The 18,720-nt window shown below is 48.2% G+C and overlaps 2 protein-coding genes across 3 annotated transcripts; both read left to right on the top strand.

The window, feature by feature from the left end:
- The first annotated feature begins 2,435 nt into the window (after positions 1 to 2,435).
- On the top strand, positions 2,436 to 5,925 carry COMMD3 (COMM domain containing 3). 2 transcript variants are annotated; one of them, XM_068404985.1, is made up of 8 exons: positions 2,436 to 2,584; positions 3,476 to 3,587; positions 3,693 to 3,756; positions 3,854 to 3,888; positions 4,193 to 4,253; positions 4,340 to 4,396; positions 4,486 to 4,545; positions 5,591 to 5,925. In XM_068404985.1, exons 1-8 carry the CDS (start codon positions 2,452 to 2,454, stop codon positions 5,648 to 5,650), a joined length of 582 nt encoding a protein of 193 aa, XP_068261086.1. In that variant the 5' UTR covers positions 2,436 to 2,451; the 3' UTR covers positions 5,651 to 5,925. The 2 variants fall into 2 exon arrangements, with proteins under 2 accessions (XP_068261086.1, XP_068261087.1); XM_068404986.1 differs by lacking the exon at positions 4,486 to 4,545.
- A 6,692-nt stretch (positions 5,926 to 12,617) lies between these two features.
- BMI1 (BMI1 proto-oncogene, polycomb ring finger) lies at positions 12,618 to 18,520 on the top strand. The gene is given in 16 exon segments (XM_068405613.1): positions 12,618 to 12,858; positions 13,058 to 13,119; positions 13,121 to 13,193; positions 13,598 to 13,694; positions 14,435 to 14,490; positions 14,614 to 14,664; positions 14,924 to 14,943; positions 14,945 to 14,983; positions 14,985 to 15,034; positions 15,124 to 15,169; positions 15,715 to 15,774; positions 15,776 to 15,814; positions 16,242 to 16,322; positions 16,411 to 16,459; positions 16,462 to 16,517; positions 16,519 to 18,520. Coding segments are annotated over 16 exon segments (1,242 nt in total). The 3' UTR covers positions 16,741 to 18,520.
- The last annotated feature ends 200 nt before the right edge of the window (positions 18,521 to 18,720 follow it).

An 18,720-nucleotide genomic window follows, 5' to 3' on the forward strand; every position in this document is an offset into this window, starting at 1 on the left:
GTCTGGGTAGGGGAATTGAAAATACAAATTTTGTGATGAAAACTAGATAAACTTGCATGTACTACATAATCTTGCACTGAATCTTTAGCAGTTGTTTTGCCTTTAAAGCTAGATTTTCATTTATAGATTTCAATATGCTATAAACGATAAGGGGAATTTGAAGAATAAATTTCTGTAACGTGCAGTCATGCCATATGTGTACATTTCTGACTTTTTGAGGGTGACTATCCTTTTTTATAGCCTTGGTCTCTTTACCTTTGTAATTCTACAGCTCAGAGCTTTGTGCTCTCCTCCATTTTATGTTTTTTCTTCTCCTCCATTTTATGCTGTCTTTTCCTAGGTATTGTGTCTGTATTTGACAACTATACCAAAAGAGAGAGAAAGCCTTATTTTGTCAACCCAGCTGTCTGTTGCCATTCCTTTCTTGTTTCTGGCAAAATAAAAATTACCAGGACTTCTGTCAGCCAGAACTCTGAAGCTCAGAGTTCATCAGTTCAGTGGTATTAATTTTTATGCCAAAGTATCAGGCCAGTGATATTACTTCAGATCCCACCCCAAAACTCCAAGCATTCATTCTTCACGGTATTATGAGGCCTAATATTGTACATACACAGTGTGTCAGAATTAAGGGCCTGATCCTGGAGCCAGGATGATTTTCCTTTTTACCTCAACTCGGGCATAATTGAGACCTGAGTACACAAACGCATGTTTTTACAACACAGGGACCAGACAGCCAACTGTGCCAGGAAACTGAGAAGGTAGAATCACCCGATCGCCGGTGCTCTGCATCTGTACTAAAGGAGACTCACACGCTGACAAGTGGGCAGCTGGGTCTGCATAAATGAACTATATGAATATAACAAAAAGTAAAAAAGAAAAAAAAGAATCCAATGATGATTTCAAATGTAGTATGATTCAAAAAAAACCATAAAATGAGATGCAGTGAGATGTGATAAAGTCTAATCTTACTGTTCTTACTTGTGTAAGTTGTGACACAACTTGAACCGGCCTCCAAAGCCGGACTGAGCTCCTAGATGACTGTAACTAGTGAGAACTATGGATACAGATACAAAATTCCTAACAGCTTTTTGATTAAATCAGCTACCAGTCAATTACTGTGAAGAGTTCAGATGAAATGAAATGTATTTGTTCAAAGCTCTTTCCTAGTAAGAAGTCCAGTCCTCTGACAGCACCATTGACCTGCAAATAGATTGTAGCACACGCAGGCAGATGATCCAAAGAGCAGACTATACTCACTATTGTAAATTTACTCTGAAATATTATACTTTATATGTACTGCTATCTGACCCGCTCTTATTAGCAGCGCTATTTAAGACAAGTAATATTAAAAATTTAAGGGAAAATGCTCTGCTCTGGTTTTCTATTGTTTTACATATTTGGCAAGCATTTGCAAAGTTGGTTGGTTTTGCACTTTGTGTTGTTTGATACGTATCTGTATCAGGAAAAAACAGGACTATCTTTTTGACATTATATAGATGGTATTTTAAAATGATGAATCTGGCAGAGGCCTTTAGCTTTTACTCTTTTTTTTTAGACCGAGCAAGTTTCAACATCGAATTTCCCTTTAAAAGAGAAATGTTCATGTTCAATAAAAGCAGGCCAGATTACACAGTAATGTTATTGTCCATAGAGACTAACCATTTGCAAAGAAAAAGGTGATATCTAAAACATTTTGCATACTTCAACTCCAAAGGTTGTATACATTGTAATTCATGTGACATAGTAAGGCCTTTACCTATGTTTTATTAGTTCAGTCCTAATTTAGCTGAGATATAAACACACGTCATTTCACTGTTTACTTGTAAAATATTAACATTTTGGGGGCACTATGGCAATGTTTCAATATGTAAAAAAAAAATGTGAATGCCACAGGTTAATGCTTCCCATTAGGAATTTATAAGCTTAATATGGGAATGTTTTTAGATAGCATTCATACATCTTTACTAAATCACCAGTGATTAATCTGTCATTATTTTACGTATGTCACAATGTGCAAAATGCTTTACCGAAACGCCACAGCAACCTTAGTTACAAAATTTTGTGTCTAAGCTCGCGTTTCAGCTGGCCAATAACCACACGGGGGAAAAAAAAAGAGAGACAGAAACACTTTTAATGTGTGTTGAGAAATAAAAGCACTGAGGAGCCACACGCGCCCCAATAAACCCTCGCTGCGCCAGGCGCCCATCCTTCCCCAAATTCCCTCGGAAACAGCATCACCTCCCACTGCAGACCCCAAGGACCGGGGAGGGGGGGTTACATTCCGCCACCCGTGAACAAGATACGCGCGGGGGGGGGGGGGGGGGGGGGCGGCGGGAGGACCTCCTCCCGCCGCATCCCCCCCCCCAGCCCCAAAGCGGCGGCTCCGCCTCGTGGCGGCGATCAGCTGCGCGCGCGTCACGTGGGCGCGTGTCGAAGGTCACGGCGCCCACAATGGAGCTGTCGGCGTACGCCCAGGGCGGGTGGCGGCTCTTGGGAGACCCCCGCCGCTTTCCCCGCCGTCCTTACGCCGCTCTCCTCCGCGCCGCTTTCCGCAGCCTCCTCGATCACCCCCATGCCGGGTTGGGTAAGGCGTGGGGAGAAGCGGGGGGGGGCGGTACGGGCCGCGCTGCTCCGCGGAGCGCGCAAACGGGCGCCCGGCGCCTTCTTCTAGCGTCGCTATGCGTGTGTCCGCCTATATACACCCGTGTCCGCCTATATACACGCGTGTCCGTCCCCCCGCACACACACACAGCGGCTCCCACCCGGAGCGTCGCCCGGGGACGGCTCCAGGGTGCCACTGCGCGGGGTGTCATCGCTAATGCGCGCCTGCTTCATTAAAGCTTAAACCCGACGAAAATGGACACACACACACCCCCCCCTCGCGTTCGTGTCCGAGTGGCGCGGCAAGGAGGCGGTTTTTCCCGCCCGCTGCACTGCAACCGTGGTTTTTTTCGCGCGTGGACGCTTCCTATGGCAACCCCGGCGTGACCGTATACGACCGTGTAATTAATTTTGTGGTGTTAATGACCCCGCCGCCGCCTCCGCGCACGGAGGGAGCCGCCGGTGGCGGCCGGTGGCGACGGGCTGCCCCGGTCCCCCGCCTGGCCGGTGGCTCCGGCTCTACTCCTCGCCTTTGGCGACAGGCTCTGAGGCGCGCGGACGGGGCTTGGAGAGGAAATGGAGGTTTGCCTTTACCCCCCCCCGTCCTTTTTTTAATGGGAAGGCACTGGAGAGGCGGCGGGGCAGCCCCGTCTGGTACGGCTGGCACCAGCCACTACTTCAGCCCCTGTTCTCCTGCTCTTCCTCCTCACATCTTGCCTGCTTGCTCCGTCCTTCCCTCTAAAGCACCAAATGTGTTTCATTTTGAAGTTTTTGTTTCTGGGAAAGGTACCGTTCAAAGGGCGAGCAGCAGCTCTGGGTACCGTGTGCTGGGATTTGGCAAATAAGTGTGTCATCAGTAACTCATTTATTTTAGACGATCCAGACCTAAAAGATATTGACCCCACGGTATTAAAGCATTGCCACGCTGCGGCTGCGACGTGTATTCTGGAGGCAGGAAAGCAGAAAGCCGACATAGCTGCTATAAGGTACTAACACTTTGAAGCTACCCCATTTCTCTAGCGGTTGCTACTTACAACTGTACTGCTGAGTTCATGTTAACAGAAAACTAATGAATTCTTTTTTCTCTGTAGCACATGTCTAGAAGACTGTAAACTGGATAAAGAGAGAATAGAACAATTTTGCACCGAATATCAGGTTTTTAATCCGATTTTAACATGTTTATGTTTTCTTTCTCTCCTAGGAATTTATTGAACCTAGCAAATTTTATTTTTTTTTTTTTTCCCCCCTCCAGAAAAACAAGGATGCATTGGAAATCCTGTTGGGAAGGTAGGTCTGTCAGTCAGCACAGATACATACAGCTGCTTTGAAACTGTCCTGGAAAATACCTATGCGTACTTCAGGTGATTAAAGTAAGAAATACTGTTCCATTAAAAAAAAAAAAAATTACATTTTTAACAAACTTTAGAAAACTGCTGTTGAAAATTCCTTCTTTTGGAATTCTCTTCAGAAACTTTTTTAAACTTTTCAAGAGGCCTTATAACAATCATGAAAAAGTTCTTTATTGATGGACAGCTTGAGAAAATGACGTTTTATTTTAGCGTAGGGAACTTGTAACTGTTGTGTCTTTCAGCATAGGCAGATCTCCTCTCCATATAACTGATGTGTCTTGGCGCTTGGAGTATCAGATCAAGGTAATTTTAACATATCAAGGTGTTTCTTTAGTCTGTTTCAGTGCTGAGACCTGACTTTTTTTCTGTGCTCTTTGTTTTTAATTTAGAGCAATCAACTTCATAAAACTTACCAGCCTTCCTACTTGGTGACCTTAAACATAGAGGTACTGTACTCCCAGCACCCTCAGAGGAAAAAATGCAATTTCACTGTATTTTCTTTAATAAAGCAGGCATTGGGTTTTTTTTTCTTCAGAACAGTGATTTGGGATCACACCCAGATGTTAGTTTTAGTTGCACGATGGAGCAATTACAGGTACTTCTTTCCTTCATCATTTTTCTATGCTTGGCTCCAGTTGTGGATGTAAATGTTTTAACAACTTGCCAATCAAAATGAAATCATATATACTATTATGAAAAAAAAAAAATCCAGGACTGGGAGGGTAGGGGAGAATCTTCAATAAAAATTACCCAAGTGTAGTTTTCCTGTCTTCTCAAATAAAGTTGCAAAGTAACTGATTTTAGTTGCATAGGGAGTGTTTTACATACATGCATAAATATTTTGTCTGTTTTCATAACTGTAATATATATATAGGAGGAAATACATCATTTTTCTGAATCTGATTTCCCGTGCTTTAGAGAAATTATTAAGGAAGCTGGTTCAATGATTTAAATGTGTCATGATTAAAAATAGGGAACGAACTGAAGGCTCTTCAGTGGTGTTAATGACATGTAAGAAATATACTGAAACAAACGTTGATCTTTGGTGATTTAAATGTGTAAGTGAACAATAGAGGTATTGTAATGCTTGGAAATGACCAAACTCTGAGAGAGTTGGGAAGAGGGGTTGAGGGGAGAGGAAAAGCAAGATATAAAACTTCAGGTTTACACCCCTGCTTTTTTAATGTGTGTCTCAAAAGTCTCGCTTTTCTTACTAATGAGTGTTTTTAATCGGTTTGCTGACTTAGCTAAATCTGATGTACTTTGGCTGGAGAATGGTCCTAGTACAAAATTACACTCAAAATATTTCAGTGTTTTAGAAGTGTATATAGTACTTCAAAGCCTAGAGCGACTGTCAGCATTAGCCATCGTAAGGATACCGATAAAATCTACATGTTGAGTAGTGATGTATTTTAGTAGATAGTATATGTTAAAAGGTGTTTTCCTTCAGTTCTCACTTTTCCTACTATGTTTAAAATAGGAGATATTTAATTACTTGCTGGCATTGTTCATCAGTTGCAACATTTCTTTGTGGTATAAGGTGCTGCTTTCCCTTGCCTCTCTGTATAAAAAAATATTATGTTCCTCTAGCTCACCTTTTAAAAAATATATTTATTCTAAGACAGTATTTCATCTCTTAGGATTTAGTTGGAAAACTAAAAGATGCTGCAAAAAGTCTAGAAAGAGCGTCTCAGATGTGATTGAAGGAAGGTGTCAGCCTGCTGAGCTGGAGTGCTCTCATTCCTAAGAGTGTCTTCTAAATGACAAATGTCTTTCATCTCTTGATGCAAACTGTTTTCTTTTTTTTTTTTGAAGTCCTTGGATGCGAATTAAGTGATATAACTGTTTTTTTTTATGTCCGCACTTGGTATTCCTTGCTTGTGTCATTTTTTTTTTAATTAACTCTTGTTAAATATTTGCTTAACTGTCATGTCTGCAAAGCATTCCTTCTATTTTATTTTGTATATTTTTAGAATGGTCACAGATTATTTTTCTCTGGGATCTAATAAAGTTTATTCGCTCCTGGTCTGCAGTTTTCTATGGGTGAATTAGCTGTACCTAAAAGTGAGATGCTAAGCGTTAGATCGCTCCGTGAGGCGAAATCCCTGCCTGCCGTGCCGCGGCTGCGGCGCGTTTGCTCGGTTGCCCGCCGGGCTTTGTTATTTCACTCCAACTGATCTTACAGCTTCTATAGAGACCGCTCGGTCCGGGGCGGGGGCACGAAGGACTTCGGTTTCATTTCATGGAGCCGGGCCGCCTCACGGAACTCCGGGAGTCCGCAGGGCTGCGCGGAGCCGGGTGCCGCCTCCGGCTCGACGCCGTCTCCCCCCTCGCCGTGCCGCTCCGCGCCCGCCGGCGGGCCGCTGCTCTCCTCTCTCCGCTCGCCCTGCGCCGCCCTGGCTCTGGTGGCCGCCGCGGAGCCGGCCCGCACCTGCCGGCGGGGGAGAGCGGCCCCCCGGAGGCAGCGCGGCGGCGGACGGGCCCTCACCGCGGTGCCCAGCGCGGAGCCGGGCTCTTCCCTTCCCGCTCCTCCGCGGCGTCTTGTCCTCCGCTGCGGCGGGCGCCCGCGAGGGTTTCCCCGCTTCCCTCCCGCCCGCTCGGGCGGCGGGCAGCAGCGCCCGGCGCTCCATGTCCTCCCCTCCGCGGGGCGGGGGACACGGCGGGTGTCCGCGACACCCGCTCCCGCCGCCGCTCGGGGGGCGCCGGGGCGGGCCGGGGCCGCGGACAGCCGCTCTGGGCGGGGAAAGCGTCGGCGCGGCCCCCGAGGGGACGGGTGGCCCCGACGGCGGCAGCTCCACACAGCCCCGGGCGGGCGCGACGGGGCGAGAGGCGCGTCCCGCGGCCGCGTGCGGACACGAGGCGGCGGAGGCGCGAGACCGCGGCGCGGGGCTGGCTGCGTGGCGAGACAGGGCGTGCGGATGTCGGGGGCCGCGGGTAGGAGCGCGCAACAAGTGCGCGGAGGGAGGCGAGGGCGGCGGGGGAAGGGGGACGGCGGCGTGGGGGGGCCGGCGGGTGTGCGCGCAGCGGGGCTGCGGCGTGGGGAGGATGGAGAGGGCAGCGCCGGGCGGGGCGGGGGACGCACGTCGGGGGGTGTCGGGCGGGGGGCGCGGAGCCCGGGCGGCAGCTCGGAGACGAGCGGGGCAAGGGCAGAAAAGTGGGGAACGGAGGGTCTGAGTGGGAGCGGCGTCGCGGGCGGGAGGGAGGGAGCGAGGGGAAAGAGGGATTGGGCTCTGGCGGGCGGGGGGAGGCGCGGAGCGGGAGCGGGGCCGGGGGTCGGGGCGGGCGGGCGGCGGGGAAAAGGAGGCATCGGCGGCGCGCGGGCGAGCGCGTGCAGTGCTGGGGGGAGGGGAAGCGGGGGGGCGGCGGTCAGGAGGTGGGGGGGGAGGCGGAGGGGGAGGAGGCGGCCGGGTTGCGGGATTGGGTCACGGGGAGGCTGCCGGGCCCGGCGGCAGCGCCGCTAATTCCCAGGCCGCCCTTAAGGAATGAGGCGCCCCACGTGACGCTGGCGGGGCGGGCGAACTCCGAGCCATTTTGGGGACGGTGTCAGTTTCCACTGTGTGCCTTCAGCGTTGCATTCTTCCCTCCTCCGCCCTCCTCCTCCCGCCCGCCCGCCCTCCTTCCCTCCCCGGGTCCCCGCCACCAACTATGAAATAACAACAACAATAATACTCGTAATAATAATCATCGTAATAAAAAAAAAAAAAAAAAGGAACGCGAGCGAGGCCGCGAGGCGGAGCGGGGGGCAGAGGGAGAGACAATGGGCTGGTGGAGAGAGGACCCATCCGGACCGGGGAGACTTTGCGCCCCCAGCGCCTGAGCCGGCCCGGGGCGGCGAACTCGGCGGGAGAGCGAGGGAGCGAGAAGGGCCGGTGGACGAGAGGAGAAAAACCCGGGTGTTTTGTAACTAACATGAGCGGAGCGCAGCGGCGGCGGCGGCAATAAGCTTATTGCAATTGACAGCGTCTGCAGTTCATTTCAAGATGGCCGCTTGGCTCACATTCATTTTCTGCTGAACGACTTTTAACTTTCATTGTCTTTTTTGGCCGCTCCGATCATCACCCACCGGCTCCGTTTTCCGGGTACGTATGAAGCGAGGTGTCGCCTTACCAAGGGCGGGGGGCGATGGGGGCTCGGCGGCGGTTTTCGGCCGGTTTGGGGGCTGCAAAGGGGAGCCTAGGTGTCCCCGAGCTCTCCGTATGGGAAAAGCGCTGACAGGCTGCTCCAGCCACACACACACACATACAGACACGCAGCAGCCGCAGCAGCCTGTGCACTCGCTCGCGTTACGCACCCACATTTGCAAATTTTAGTTCCTTTCTTTCTCCAGACGCCCCCTAAAACCTTTCTGTGCACATGGCCCCCGAGGAGAATATTTATATTTCCAGACCCTGCTGCCAGCCCGGCCTGAGCGCCCTTTGTTTAAAGGCAGATTTTGATTTAAACAGGGACGTTCGTGAAATCTGGAGCTGCCTGGGTCAAGTGATTTCAGTCCTCCCCGAAAGAAATGTGTCTGGGGGAGGTTAAAATGTTCAGATAACGCACCCATTTTATAGAGATAGAGCCAGCGGGGGGTGGCGATCCTCCTGGAGGGGTTGTTAGGCGTCGGAGCACCCAGCAGAAAATGTTATTAACTTAAGTTGGACAAGTACTTGTGTGAAATTGGATGGGTTGTAAGATGGCGGTTCCCAGTTGTTTCCAATGTCTCCTCTTACATTTCTGCTCTAAATGCTGAAGTTTGGGGGTTTCTGCCTGCTGGGAGAGGAAAGGGGTGGCCAGCAACGTGAAGTGACTTTTTGCGGGGTCAGGGTGGCAGTTTGGCTGCGATCTTGGGGAGCTGGGGCGTGCGGTTTGCTGGAGCCTTTGGAGCAAAGGTGATGTGTCTGTGGGACGTGGGGGTCTTTTTTTGCATTTCTTTTCTCTGATTGGTATTTTTTTTTTTCCTCCTGAGCCCGGGAAGGGTAAATTTGCATTAAATCCTTTGTCAAATCTTAAAGATGTCACGAGTGGGCTCCTCGTGCTGCTTATGGGCAGCACTGGAAGTTGCTGGTGTATGTTTTTGTAATCGTATGGCCTTGGCAGTATATAAACTCGGGATATTTCTCTGTGTTTTACTGCAAATATTTGCAAATAATCAGGTAAAAATAAGCAGAAAATCGCATTTCTGTAAAAGTGAGAGAGTCACTTTTCAGCCTCTAGAAACTTTTGATTCACTCCTCCACTCTCCAGAAAAGTCGAGGAAAACCTGGGCGTGTGTGCCCATTTGCAAGCTTGGCCATTAAAAGGATTTTTTGCGTGGTCTGAAGTAGTCAGAGCAACTTATTTTATGGGACTGTCCCAAAGACGAGGGAGATTCTGGAAATTACAGTCCAGTGAAACTACTTTGAGTGTGCAGTGCGTCCTGGAAACTGAGACAGGCTTGTGTTGCAGTTTGCCAGAGACACGAAGGCTGGACCTACCTCATCGCTTAGATGGTACAAAATTAGCATTTTAGTGTATCTTTTTAAGTAGACAGATCGTGTTCCTTCACCTAGTCCCAGGGAGGCGATTTAAGGGGTTGGGGTCCTTTTGCACTCTGTTGCCAATATTCAGGTCTTTCCTCGCTGCAGCGAGCTGGGCAGAGATATTTGAGCTCCGTGTGCCTTCTCTGAAAGAGGCACTGTCCCTCCTTTAAAAAACATATGTGGCCGTTCTTAAGCGAAAGAGTAATAACAGGCTCTGACTGATAATGGGTGAAGATGTAGAATGACGGCTGCTTTATTCCTGATGAGAGAGTTTTCCGAGAGGAGTTGGGTGCAAAGTACACAAACCTACCCGAGCGATGCTTCTGGTTTTGTATGTATGTATTTTCTGTTAGAGACCTGTCGAGCAAGGTTTGATAGCTTATTGCCTTTATAGATTTTTAATAACGTAGCTGATTCTTAGCAGGAGAATGCAGTTCTGTTTTTCTTCATTTGACATAACCCGTTTAAGGCCTCTAAATAATCGGTTGGCTGGCAGTGTTTACTTCTAGCGAGTATTATCTCCGTATATTTTACGTTTGGTTGTTCCGTGTGTCAATGTGTAAATATATATATTGTCCTGGCTAAGAGGCTGTTTGTATTGACTGTGTGAAGTGTTGGTATTCGCCGTGCTATCAGCACGAGCAGAAAAAAATCTGAAAGTCGTACCAAAATATTGGCTGGTGTAGTAAAATGTCCTGCGTCCGTGTTACATACCCGCAGGCACAGTCACTCGTGTGTGTGTGCCTGTCAGGGTGGCTTTTGGGGAGAAGTTGGGCGCCTGGTTCAGCTCGCTGGAGAACATCACTGATTTCAAAGATAGCTCATGAAAACGTGCTAACTTTGGGCAATAAATAATCTGCGTTGAGGGGTTGCTTCGACAAAACAGGTTTCACGGTTGAATTTAATCCCCCTCCATTTAGGAAGGGGCTATGCCTGCGTGAAATAAACGCGTTAATGTCTTGAAAGGTTTGTCCCAGTCTGTCAGCGCTAGGAAGGAATTCTCGGTCAGCCGACTTGCGTGACCCCGGCCACTGCTGGTTTTTTTTGGTTCAGATTTTTATGAATTATAAGGTAGTGGCTTGAACAAATAAAACACAGAACCGTGAAAGCAGCCTGTCTATGTTTAAGTACCTAAAGGGACCTCAGAGTCGCCAGCTTCAGGGCGCTGGACTCTGCAGAGAGGAGAGCAGAAGCCTGGACTCTGCTTTTTCTGGGAAAAGCAAACCCTCGGTATCAGTTTAAAAGTGAGAGAAGCGGAGGGTCAGGGACCCTGGAAGCGACATTTAAACTGCAGTACAATGCAGCGGGCGTCTTGCTTTCCTGTACGGGGCTTAGGAACAGATTTGGGGACCTGGTCCGGCTTGGTGCTTCTTGCACTTTGCTTTTTCTGTGTGCTGGCCGGCTGTGGTTTGATGCTGGGGAGTTTTATCCTGCCGCTCACTCGAGTGTTCTTCTGCAGCAGCAAGCGAAGTTTCCTGGCTAGGGTCGCTCGTTGGCGCTGTGCACACTGAGGAATATTGTACCCCTGTCCTGGGCAGTTGGCCGAAATTCAGGGCTTTAGAAATCTTGGTGTGTTGTCTATTTTTTTTTTTTTTTTTTTTCGCTGCCTAACATCGAAGTTTGCGAGTGGCGGGGGAGAAACTCGCGTCTTGAGACTTCTCCAGCTCGCACGGTGCTGCAGTGAGAGGTGGCTTGCAAGCTCTGCCTCGGGAAGAGGGGGGACCAGGGGTAGGAGCTGGCGTTCTGGGAGCACTGACACGGGGAAATGAAGAGCTTGCGTTGGAGCAACATTGTTACATTACATTTTTCAGGATCTGGTTGACAGAAAATAATTTACTCGGCAACTGACGTGGCTGACAGGGTTTTTTTCCCCCGGTGTGTACTTTCCCCTTTACGTCTTATTCCCCTCTTATTTTAAATAGTATGTGTGCATCTAACGTTGGTGCCAGCGCATCCCGATGGGGGTTTATGGGTTTCAGACTGTGAAAATGACATTTGTTTTTCACTCTTGTCGCTGCATTGTGTTGACAAGGTGTTGATTTAGCTTTAGGAATGATCTGGTCACATGGTCCTTCGCATGTTGTCACTAATGTACCGTTTAAAGTCGGTTTGGGCTCTCCCCCCCGCCGGCCCCCCCAGCCCTCGGTGTGCTTTATTGCTGAAAAGGGGGTTTGCTTTAAGGATCTGGAGACTTGCTTTCTCCCGTCCAAACACCTTACCCTGGTGCTGCAGGATCTCTTTCCACCTCTTGCAAAACTTTGCATCGTGCTCGCTTCGTCCGCGGGAGGCTTTTCAAAACGAGAGTCAAAGAGGGGGGGAAGGAAAGAAAGAGAGAGAGAGAGAGAGAGAGGAAAGAGTTGGGGGGAGGAGGAAGGAAGGAGAGAAAGGAGGAGAGGGGAGTAAGGGGGAGAGAGGATGCCGGCGGCGCGGAGCGGGAGCCGGGGCTCGGCACCCCGCCGGCGGTGCGAGGGGCTCGGTCCCCGGGAGCGCGGCGCGGCGGAGAGAGGGAGGGAGGGAGCGGAGGGGGAGAGGAGAGATCTCAGACCAGCTCCTCGCACCGAGTCGACGTGGAGAGAGGCCCCTGAGAGGATCCGAAATGGCCGAGGCTCGGGAGGAGCCTCTGGCGCTCGCCTCCGTCGGGCTGAGACCCCAAAGCCCGGCTCAGCTCCGCGCCCGGAGCCGCCCCCGTCGCCCGGGCTGCCCCGCACCGCGCCCCGGCACCCTCCGGGCTGCAGCACCCCGACCCCGCCTGGGCCGCCCCCCCACTAACCCTCCCCCCTCCCCGCCCCTCCCCTCGCAACCGGGCTCCCAGACCCCCTCGGGCTCCCTCGGCTCCTCCACCCCCTCCGCCAGCCCCCGGGCCCCGCGTCCCCACCCCCTGGCCCGGCTCGGCTCGGCCCGGCCCGCCCCCCCCCCACGCCGGCCGCCCCCCCGCCCGGCTCTCGTGTGTTCCCAGCGGTGGCAGGATGCCAAGTGTAAGTGTAAGTTGCTATAGCAACCCCCGCGGAGAGCGGAGCCGATCCGGATCGGCACCGAGCGGCAGCGGCAGCCGCCCGAACCGCCCCCCGGCGGGCCGGCCCCGCCGTCCCGGTGCCCGGCCCCGCTCCGAGGTGCGTGTCGCCCCCCCCCGTCCCTCCCCCCCGCCGCCCCTCCCCGCTCTCCGGAAATGCCAGGGCAGCCGCACCGGGAGGCGCTGGTTCCCCTTTGTGCTGCTCGCCGGCAACCCGGTGCCCGGCCGTCCCCTCCCGCAGCCCCCCGCCGCACCGCCGCCGAGCCGCCCGGGGAGCCCGAACCGGCCGGTGCCCCGTCACGCCGCGGGGAGAGCCCGTGCCCGCCGGGGAGCGGCGCGGTGGGTGCCGCGGAGCGACCGCGCCTCCGCGGGGCTGCGCGCAGGCCGGCCCGGTGCGGTGCGGGGACGCCCCGCCGGCCTCGGGACCGGCCTCCGCCCGGCCCCACGCCGCCGGCCCGCCGCCTTCCGCGCTTTATCTTCCCCCGCGCCGGGGGATGCGACTGCACGGGGGAAGGGGACGCGCCGGATCTCGGCACTGGGACGCCGCCGCGCTCGTCCCCGCTGATCGGTCCTGTGTGTCTCTGTGTGTCTTTCAGAGCCACCTCTCGCCACGCCAAAATGCCACCGAACAACCAGAATCAAAATAACCGAGCTAAACCCCCCATCTCATGTGCGTGCTTTGCGGCGGGTACTTCATTGATGCAACAACCATCATAGAGTGTCTCCACTCCTGTAAGTACGATCGGGCGCTCCGCGTTGTTCCCCCGCCGCTTTCCACCTTTCCCGGCATCCCGGGAACATACACACAAAAAACCCCTCCAAGCCCAAACCCCCCGAGGTGCTCGGGACCGCCGCCCCTCCGCCTCCCCGACGGGCTGGGAAACCGGTGGCCCGGCCGCGGTATAGTTTTTCTGGGGACGGCCCTACGGTCTTTGTTAAAGTAATAATATATGTACTCTAAGTGTCTCCTTTTCATGGTAATTGCAGCTTATTTGGGTATTTGTTTAGCTTAAGCAGCGCGCTGCTGGCAATGGATTTGCTCTAGCTTGCATAGTTTAGAAAATCGCCCCTCGATCTATGCATATCTGAGCGTCACCTACGACCATCACTAAAAGCCTTTCGTGTTTGACTTCCAGTCTGTAAGACCTGTATCGTGCGTTACTTGGAGACCAGCAAGTATTGTCCTATCTGTGATGTCCAAGTTCACAAAACTCGACCGCTTTTGAATATAAGGTAGGAGAAAGACGCAATGCGCGCCCTGCATCTCTTATTTTACTTTCTATGGGGAGACCAGCAGTAGTCGTGGCAATGTTATCTCTTCGTCTGCGATTTAAATCTGAAAGGACTTGTCAATTTACAAGCTGACTCCTGTGTATGCTCTCTCCTCGGAGTTTTGTCATTGATTGAAATTGAAGATTTCTCTGGATGCGAGACCGAAAGTTTTTGTTGGTCTTTTTTTTTTTTTTTTGCATACGCTAGCCCCTGATGCAATGCCTCTTCCCTCTCTCCCATTCTTGTGTCTACTATCCCGACAGTTTTTACCTCCACTTTCTGTTTCTCCCAGACATGCTTCACTCCTGCCATAGCTCCTAGACATGAAAACTCCTGCTGAAACTTTCCAAGCTAAGAGGCAAAAGCCAGTAAAGCATGCCTCTCCTTTCAGAAATATTTTTCTTGTCAGTGTTACTTTTTGCTCTCTTTATTTTCTAGGGAGAACATGTAGTTTTTAAGGCCTTCCTTCAGTCCAAGAGAATTATTTTTCAGCTGTGGCAGCACAGATGAGTTTTATTTTATAGCGGTATTTAGAGCAGTGTTAGTTTGATCACAAGGTCTTGTAAGTTAACTTTTTTATGACTAGCCTCACACTTTGATGCCTCATTGTTGTGAAAGAGCATAAACGAGGAGCTGCCGCTTGGGATTAAAATATCACTTCATATGCTTAATTTTATGTTTTGGGGTTGTTCTTTTTTCAGGTCAGATAAAACTCTCCAAGATATTGTATACAAGCTAGTACCAGGCCTTTTCAAAAGTAAGTAGTTATGTCGGGTTTTTTTCTTAAGAGCAGAAAAACAAACCCAGAGCTGCTATCCTAGATCAATACCAGGGGTTACAGGGTAAATACTAAAAGAAAAATATGTGCTTTTCCATCTAGATGAAATGAAAAGAAGAAGGGATTTTTATGCTGCTCATCCGTCGGCTGATGGTAAAAGCTTCTCGTTCGCAACTTTAATAAGTGTAGCATTGACCTAGATGCTTTGCTGTTCCTTTTAACTTACAAATTATGTATTACCGTGACAGAATTTTAAGAAGTAATTCAGCATAGTAAAAGTTTATTGTTTGAACAGTTAGGTAGCTTTAATTCATAATCTTACTATGGAGATTTTTTTTTCTTGTTACTGAGAATTGCCATTCTTCCTGATTTGAATTTCAAAATGTAAATTATTGTGGAAATTTCTGCGCAGCTGCCAATGGCTCTAATGAAGGACAGGGGAGAAGTGGCTGACGAAGACAAAAGAATTATAAACAGACGACGAGATAATAAGCTTATCCATTGAATTCTTTGACCAGAATAGGCAAGTTCCAGAATGGCAATATTTATGTTTACCTGTCCAATAGCAGCTGTATTTATTATTTGTTGTAACTGTTTCCTTTCTTCTCACAGACTGGAACGAAAAGGAAATAAGGAGAAAGAAAAATCAAAGGAAGAGGTAAATAACTTTTCCTTACTCTAGAGGAAGCGTAACGCACACAAACGTCTTTGGGGCAGGTTTGTAGCTGAAAGAAATACATAGACGTGTATGTAGAATGAAAGAAACACGCCTCCTGTTATGGTGCTAGGTACAGAAGAGGTAAAACATCTTCATACACCTGTATATGTAAGCAGCATTTTAAAATAAAAAATACATGCAGGGTTACTTTTAAAGTAGAATCTGATCTTCTGTTAGACTTGGCACTAAATTATTTAGTAATTAATTTTAAAAATCAATATGTAATACATATATATTCTAAAAAGATATTTACTGTGAGATAAAAATCTTTATGTATAAAATTAGGTGCATGTTTTATTACTCTCTCTGGAACTGTAATTTACCACTTATTTCTGTTGTTCCTTCTAAGGCAGCAAAAATTGTTACTTTATAGTTCATAATGTAATAAAGTGCATTTTTTTTAATGACATAAAGTGTTAGAATACAGCTTTGGTGGGAGTAATTGCTTGTTCTCAGTAGACTGATTCTCTTTACTATGCCATCAGGTGAATGACAAAAGATATTTACGCTGCCCAGCAGCAATGACAGTGATGCATCTAAGAAAGTTTCCTGCGGAGTAAAATGGATATACCCAACACTTTCCAGGTACCGACAGGGAAAGAGTGATTTTTTAACATCAGTCTTGCTATTCTAAGCCTGCTAATGCTGGTTAGCACTCATTTTTGTCATTACAAGCCAGTCCCAGCAAGTGCTAACTACCAAGTATTTCTGGTGCATGCAATACCTTGATGTGGTTATGAACATTATTTTAAAAATATCTATCTGGAAAGTTTGGTGACACTCTGTAATTTTTTTAATGCTATAAATATGGAGGTATCACGAAATTGCTCCTTAGTGTATTTAAAACATATCTAATAGATATGAAAATCCCCTAATCCCTGCTGTGTTCGGTGTAGCATTTTTTCAGTTTTCTGACCTATATGGCAGTGGGACTCCTTCCACCTCAGAGCAAATGTAGGTTAGGGGTAAATGCCTGGATGCTCCTTAATGCAAGGATTCCTATCTTGAACAGATCGATGTGATGTATGAAGAGGAACCTCTGAAGGACTACTACACCCTCATGGACATTGCCTATATCTATACTTGGAGGCGGGTGAGTACCTCCAGCATGCCTCCTCCTGGGGGGGTGCGGGTCGTGGCTCGGGGAGGGCGCTTACCAGGGTCTCCCCTTTGCCTTGCAGAACGGGCCTCTCCCCCTGAAATACCGGGTCCGACCTACTTGCAAGAGGATGAGATCAGTCACCAGAGGGAAGGCTTGAATAATAGTGGGGAGCTGGAAAGTGACTCTGGGAGGCGACAAGGCGAGCAGCCCGGCGGGGGGCATCCCCTCCACCTCCTCCTGTTTGCCCAGCCCCAGCACGCCGGTCCAATCTCCTCACCCCCAGTTCCCCCACATCTCCAGCACCATGAACGGCACCAGCAGCAGCCCCAGCAGTAACCACCAGTCCTCCTTTACCAACAGAGCACGGAAAACGTCGATAAATGGCTCCTCGGCCACTTCATCTGGTTGATGCGCCAAGCAGGCTACCGCCCCCCAACCCCGCCCCTCCTTTATATAGATATCTTCATGCCATTACAGCTTTATAGATGCTAATCCATGTGGACTATCGTCCAAATTGCTTTCTTTTGTAGTGACACTGAACTTGGCTATAAAAGGCTGACTAGGTGACATTCAGGATGGACGTTAATGGAAACGCAAGATTGAAATGTAAATTGTTTTCAGAGGACTGGGAAGCAAACAAAGTTACACCTTCACCTGTTCTGAGTGATGCAGAGTTGTTTCCGTCCTGTCATCTGCACTCGGGGAGTCTCCAGAAGGAGAAGATACAAATCCCGGGAAGTAGTTTGTTAATCCAGACTAACTCCTCCATTGCGTTCTCTTCGATTGTTATTGTTCTTATGCTGTTTTGTGAACCTGTAGAAAGCAAGTGCTTTTTCATCTTGAAATTCAACAAACGGAAAGAATATGCATAGAATAATGCATATATGTAGCCATGTCACTGTGAATAACAATTTTTGCGTATTAGCCATTTTGATTCTTATGTTGCATCTTTTACTTCTCTGTTGCTGCGCAGAACCGATCAAAAGAAAAGTAAACTTCAGTTTTACAATCTGTATGCCTAAAAGCGGGGTATTACCATTTTATTTACTGACTTGTTTAAATGATCGCCTTTTGTAAGAATCAGATGGCATTATGCTTATTGTACAATGCCATATTGGTATATGACATAACAGGAAACAGTATTGTATGATATATTTATAAATACTATAAAGAAAATATTGTGTTTCATGCACTCATGATATGGTTGTTAAATTTCTAAACTGGTTCGACCCTTGCAGATGCCGCCTGTTTGAGCTTTGTTCATACTGCAAGAAACACTTTGCGTGTGAGAGCTACAGTATTGGGAAAGCACATTCAAGTCTCTGATAACCTGGAGGCAATTGGCAATCTTAAAAGGATTTTACTGGCTTTGTCTTTTTTTTTCAAGTGATATATTTTTACTTTACAAAATGTTGAAGTGGTGCAGTGAAGAAAAAAAAAGAAAAAAAAGTTAAGGGACATGGAAGTCTTTGACCTGTTTGATTATCTTTTTATTATTTGGTGTGGTGGGACTGTGTTTTTAAAAGCACATGGAATCATTACAGAAGCCATAAACTATTTGGTAGAAATTTTAAGGAACCAGCAAGTCGCTGGATGAAGGCATTTTATCTAAATTTGTTTTAATATATATGTATATGGTACAGTACTAACTTCATGAAAATTTAACAGGTACTTTAATATTTCCAATAAATTGTGGAGAATGCCTCCTCTTTAATGGCCTGCAAATAGGTGCATTTTATTAGAGGCTTCTAAGGGTATTATTTTTTTCAGTAGAAGGAACTTTTTCACCATAAAATATGAACAGCCCAGAACAGTTTTCAGTTTGTGCTTTGCTTTGGTCGAACTTTGTGTGTGTTCATCACCCATCAGTTATACATTTGTGAGGGTGTTTATTCTATATGGATATTGTTTCATGTTTGTACGGGAAAATTGTAGTTAAACATTTCATTGTCTCCAGTCTGCAAAAGAAGCACAATTCTATTGCTTTGTCTTGCTTATAGTCATTAAATCATTACTTTTGCATATAAATTGCTGTTATTTGTCCTGCTTGTTTTTATAGACCAGGTGATTGCAAATCCTCCACAAGGTTATTGCTTATTGATGTATAATGTCTTGTTAAACAAGAGTTGATATTTTTTCCTGTAGTAAACATGTACAGTTCAATTTCAACAGTAAAAACTTCAATTTTATATACACGAATAACTTTCATTTATAGCTGATCAAAGAAATAAATAAATAAAAGGGATAATTAATTGAAAAATAGCAAATGACCTGTGTTGGTAATGTGGTGTTAAAGGACAGATACCTTGCTCTCATTGGAAGTTTTTCTGGGTGTATGAAAGATTTTAGTGAACAGAACAGTATAGTACTAAAATAACAACAACAAAAA

This window comes from Nyctibius grandis, chromosome 7 (genome assembly GCF_013368605.1).
Source record: "Nyctibius grandis isolate bNycGra1 chromosome 7, bNycGra1.pri, whole genome shotgun sequence".
Taxonomy (NCBI): Eukaryota; Metazoa; Chordata; class Aves; order Nyctibiiformes; family Nyctibiidae; genus Nyctibius; species Nyctibius grandis.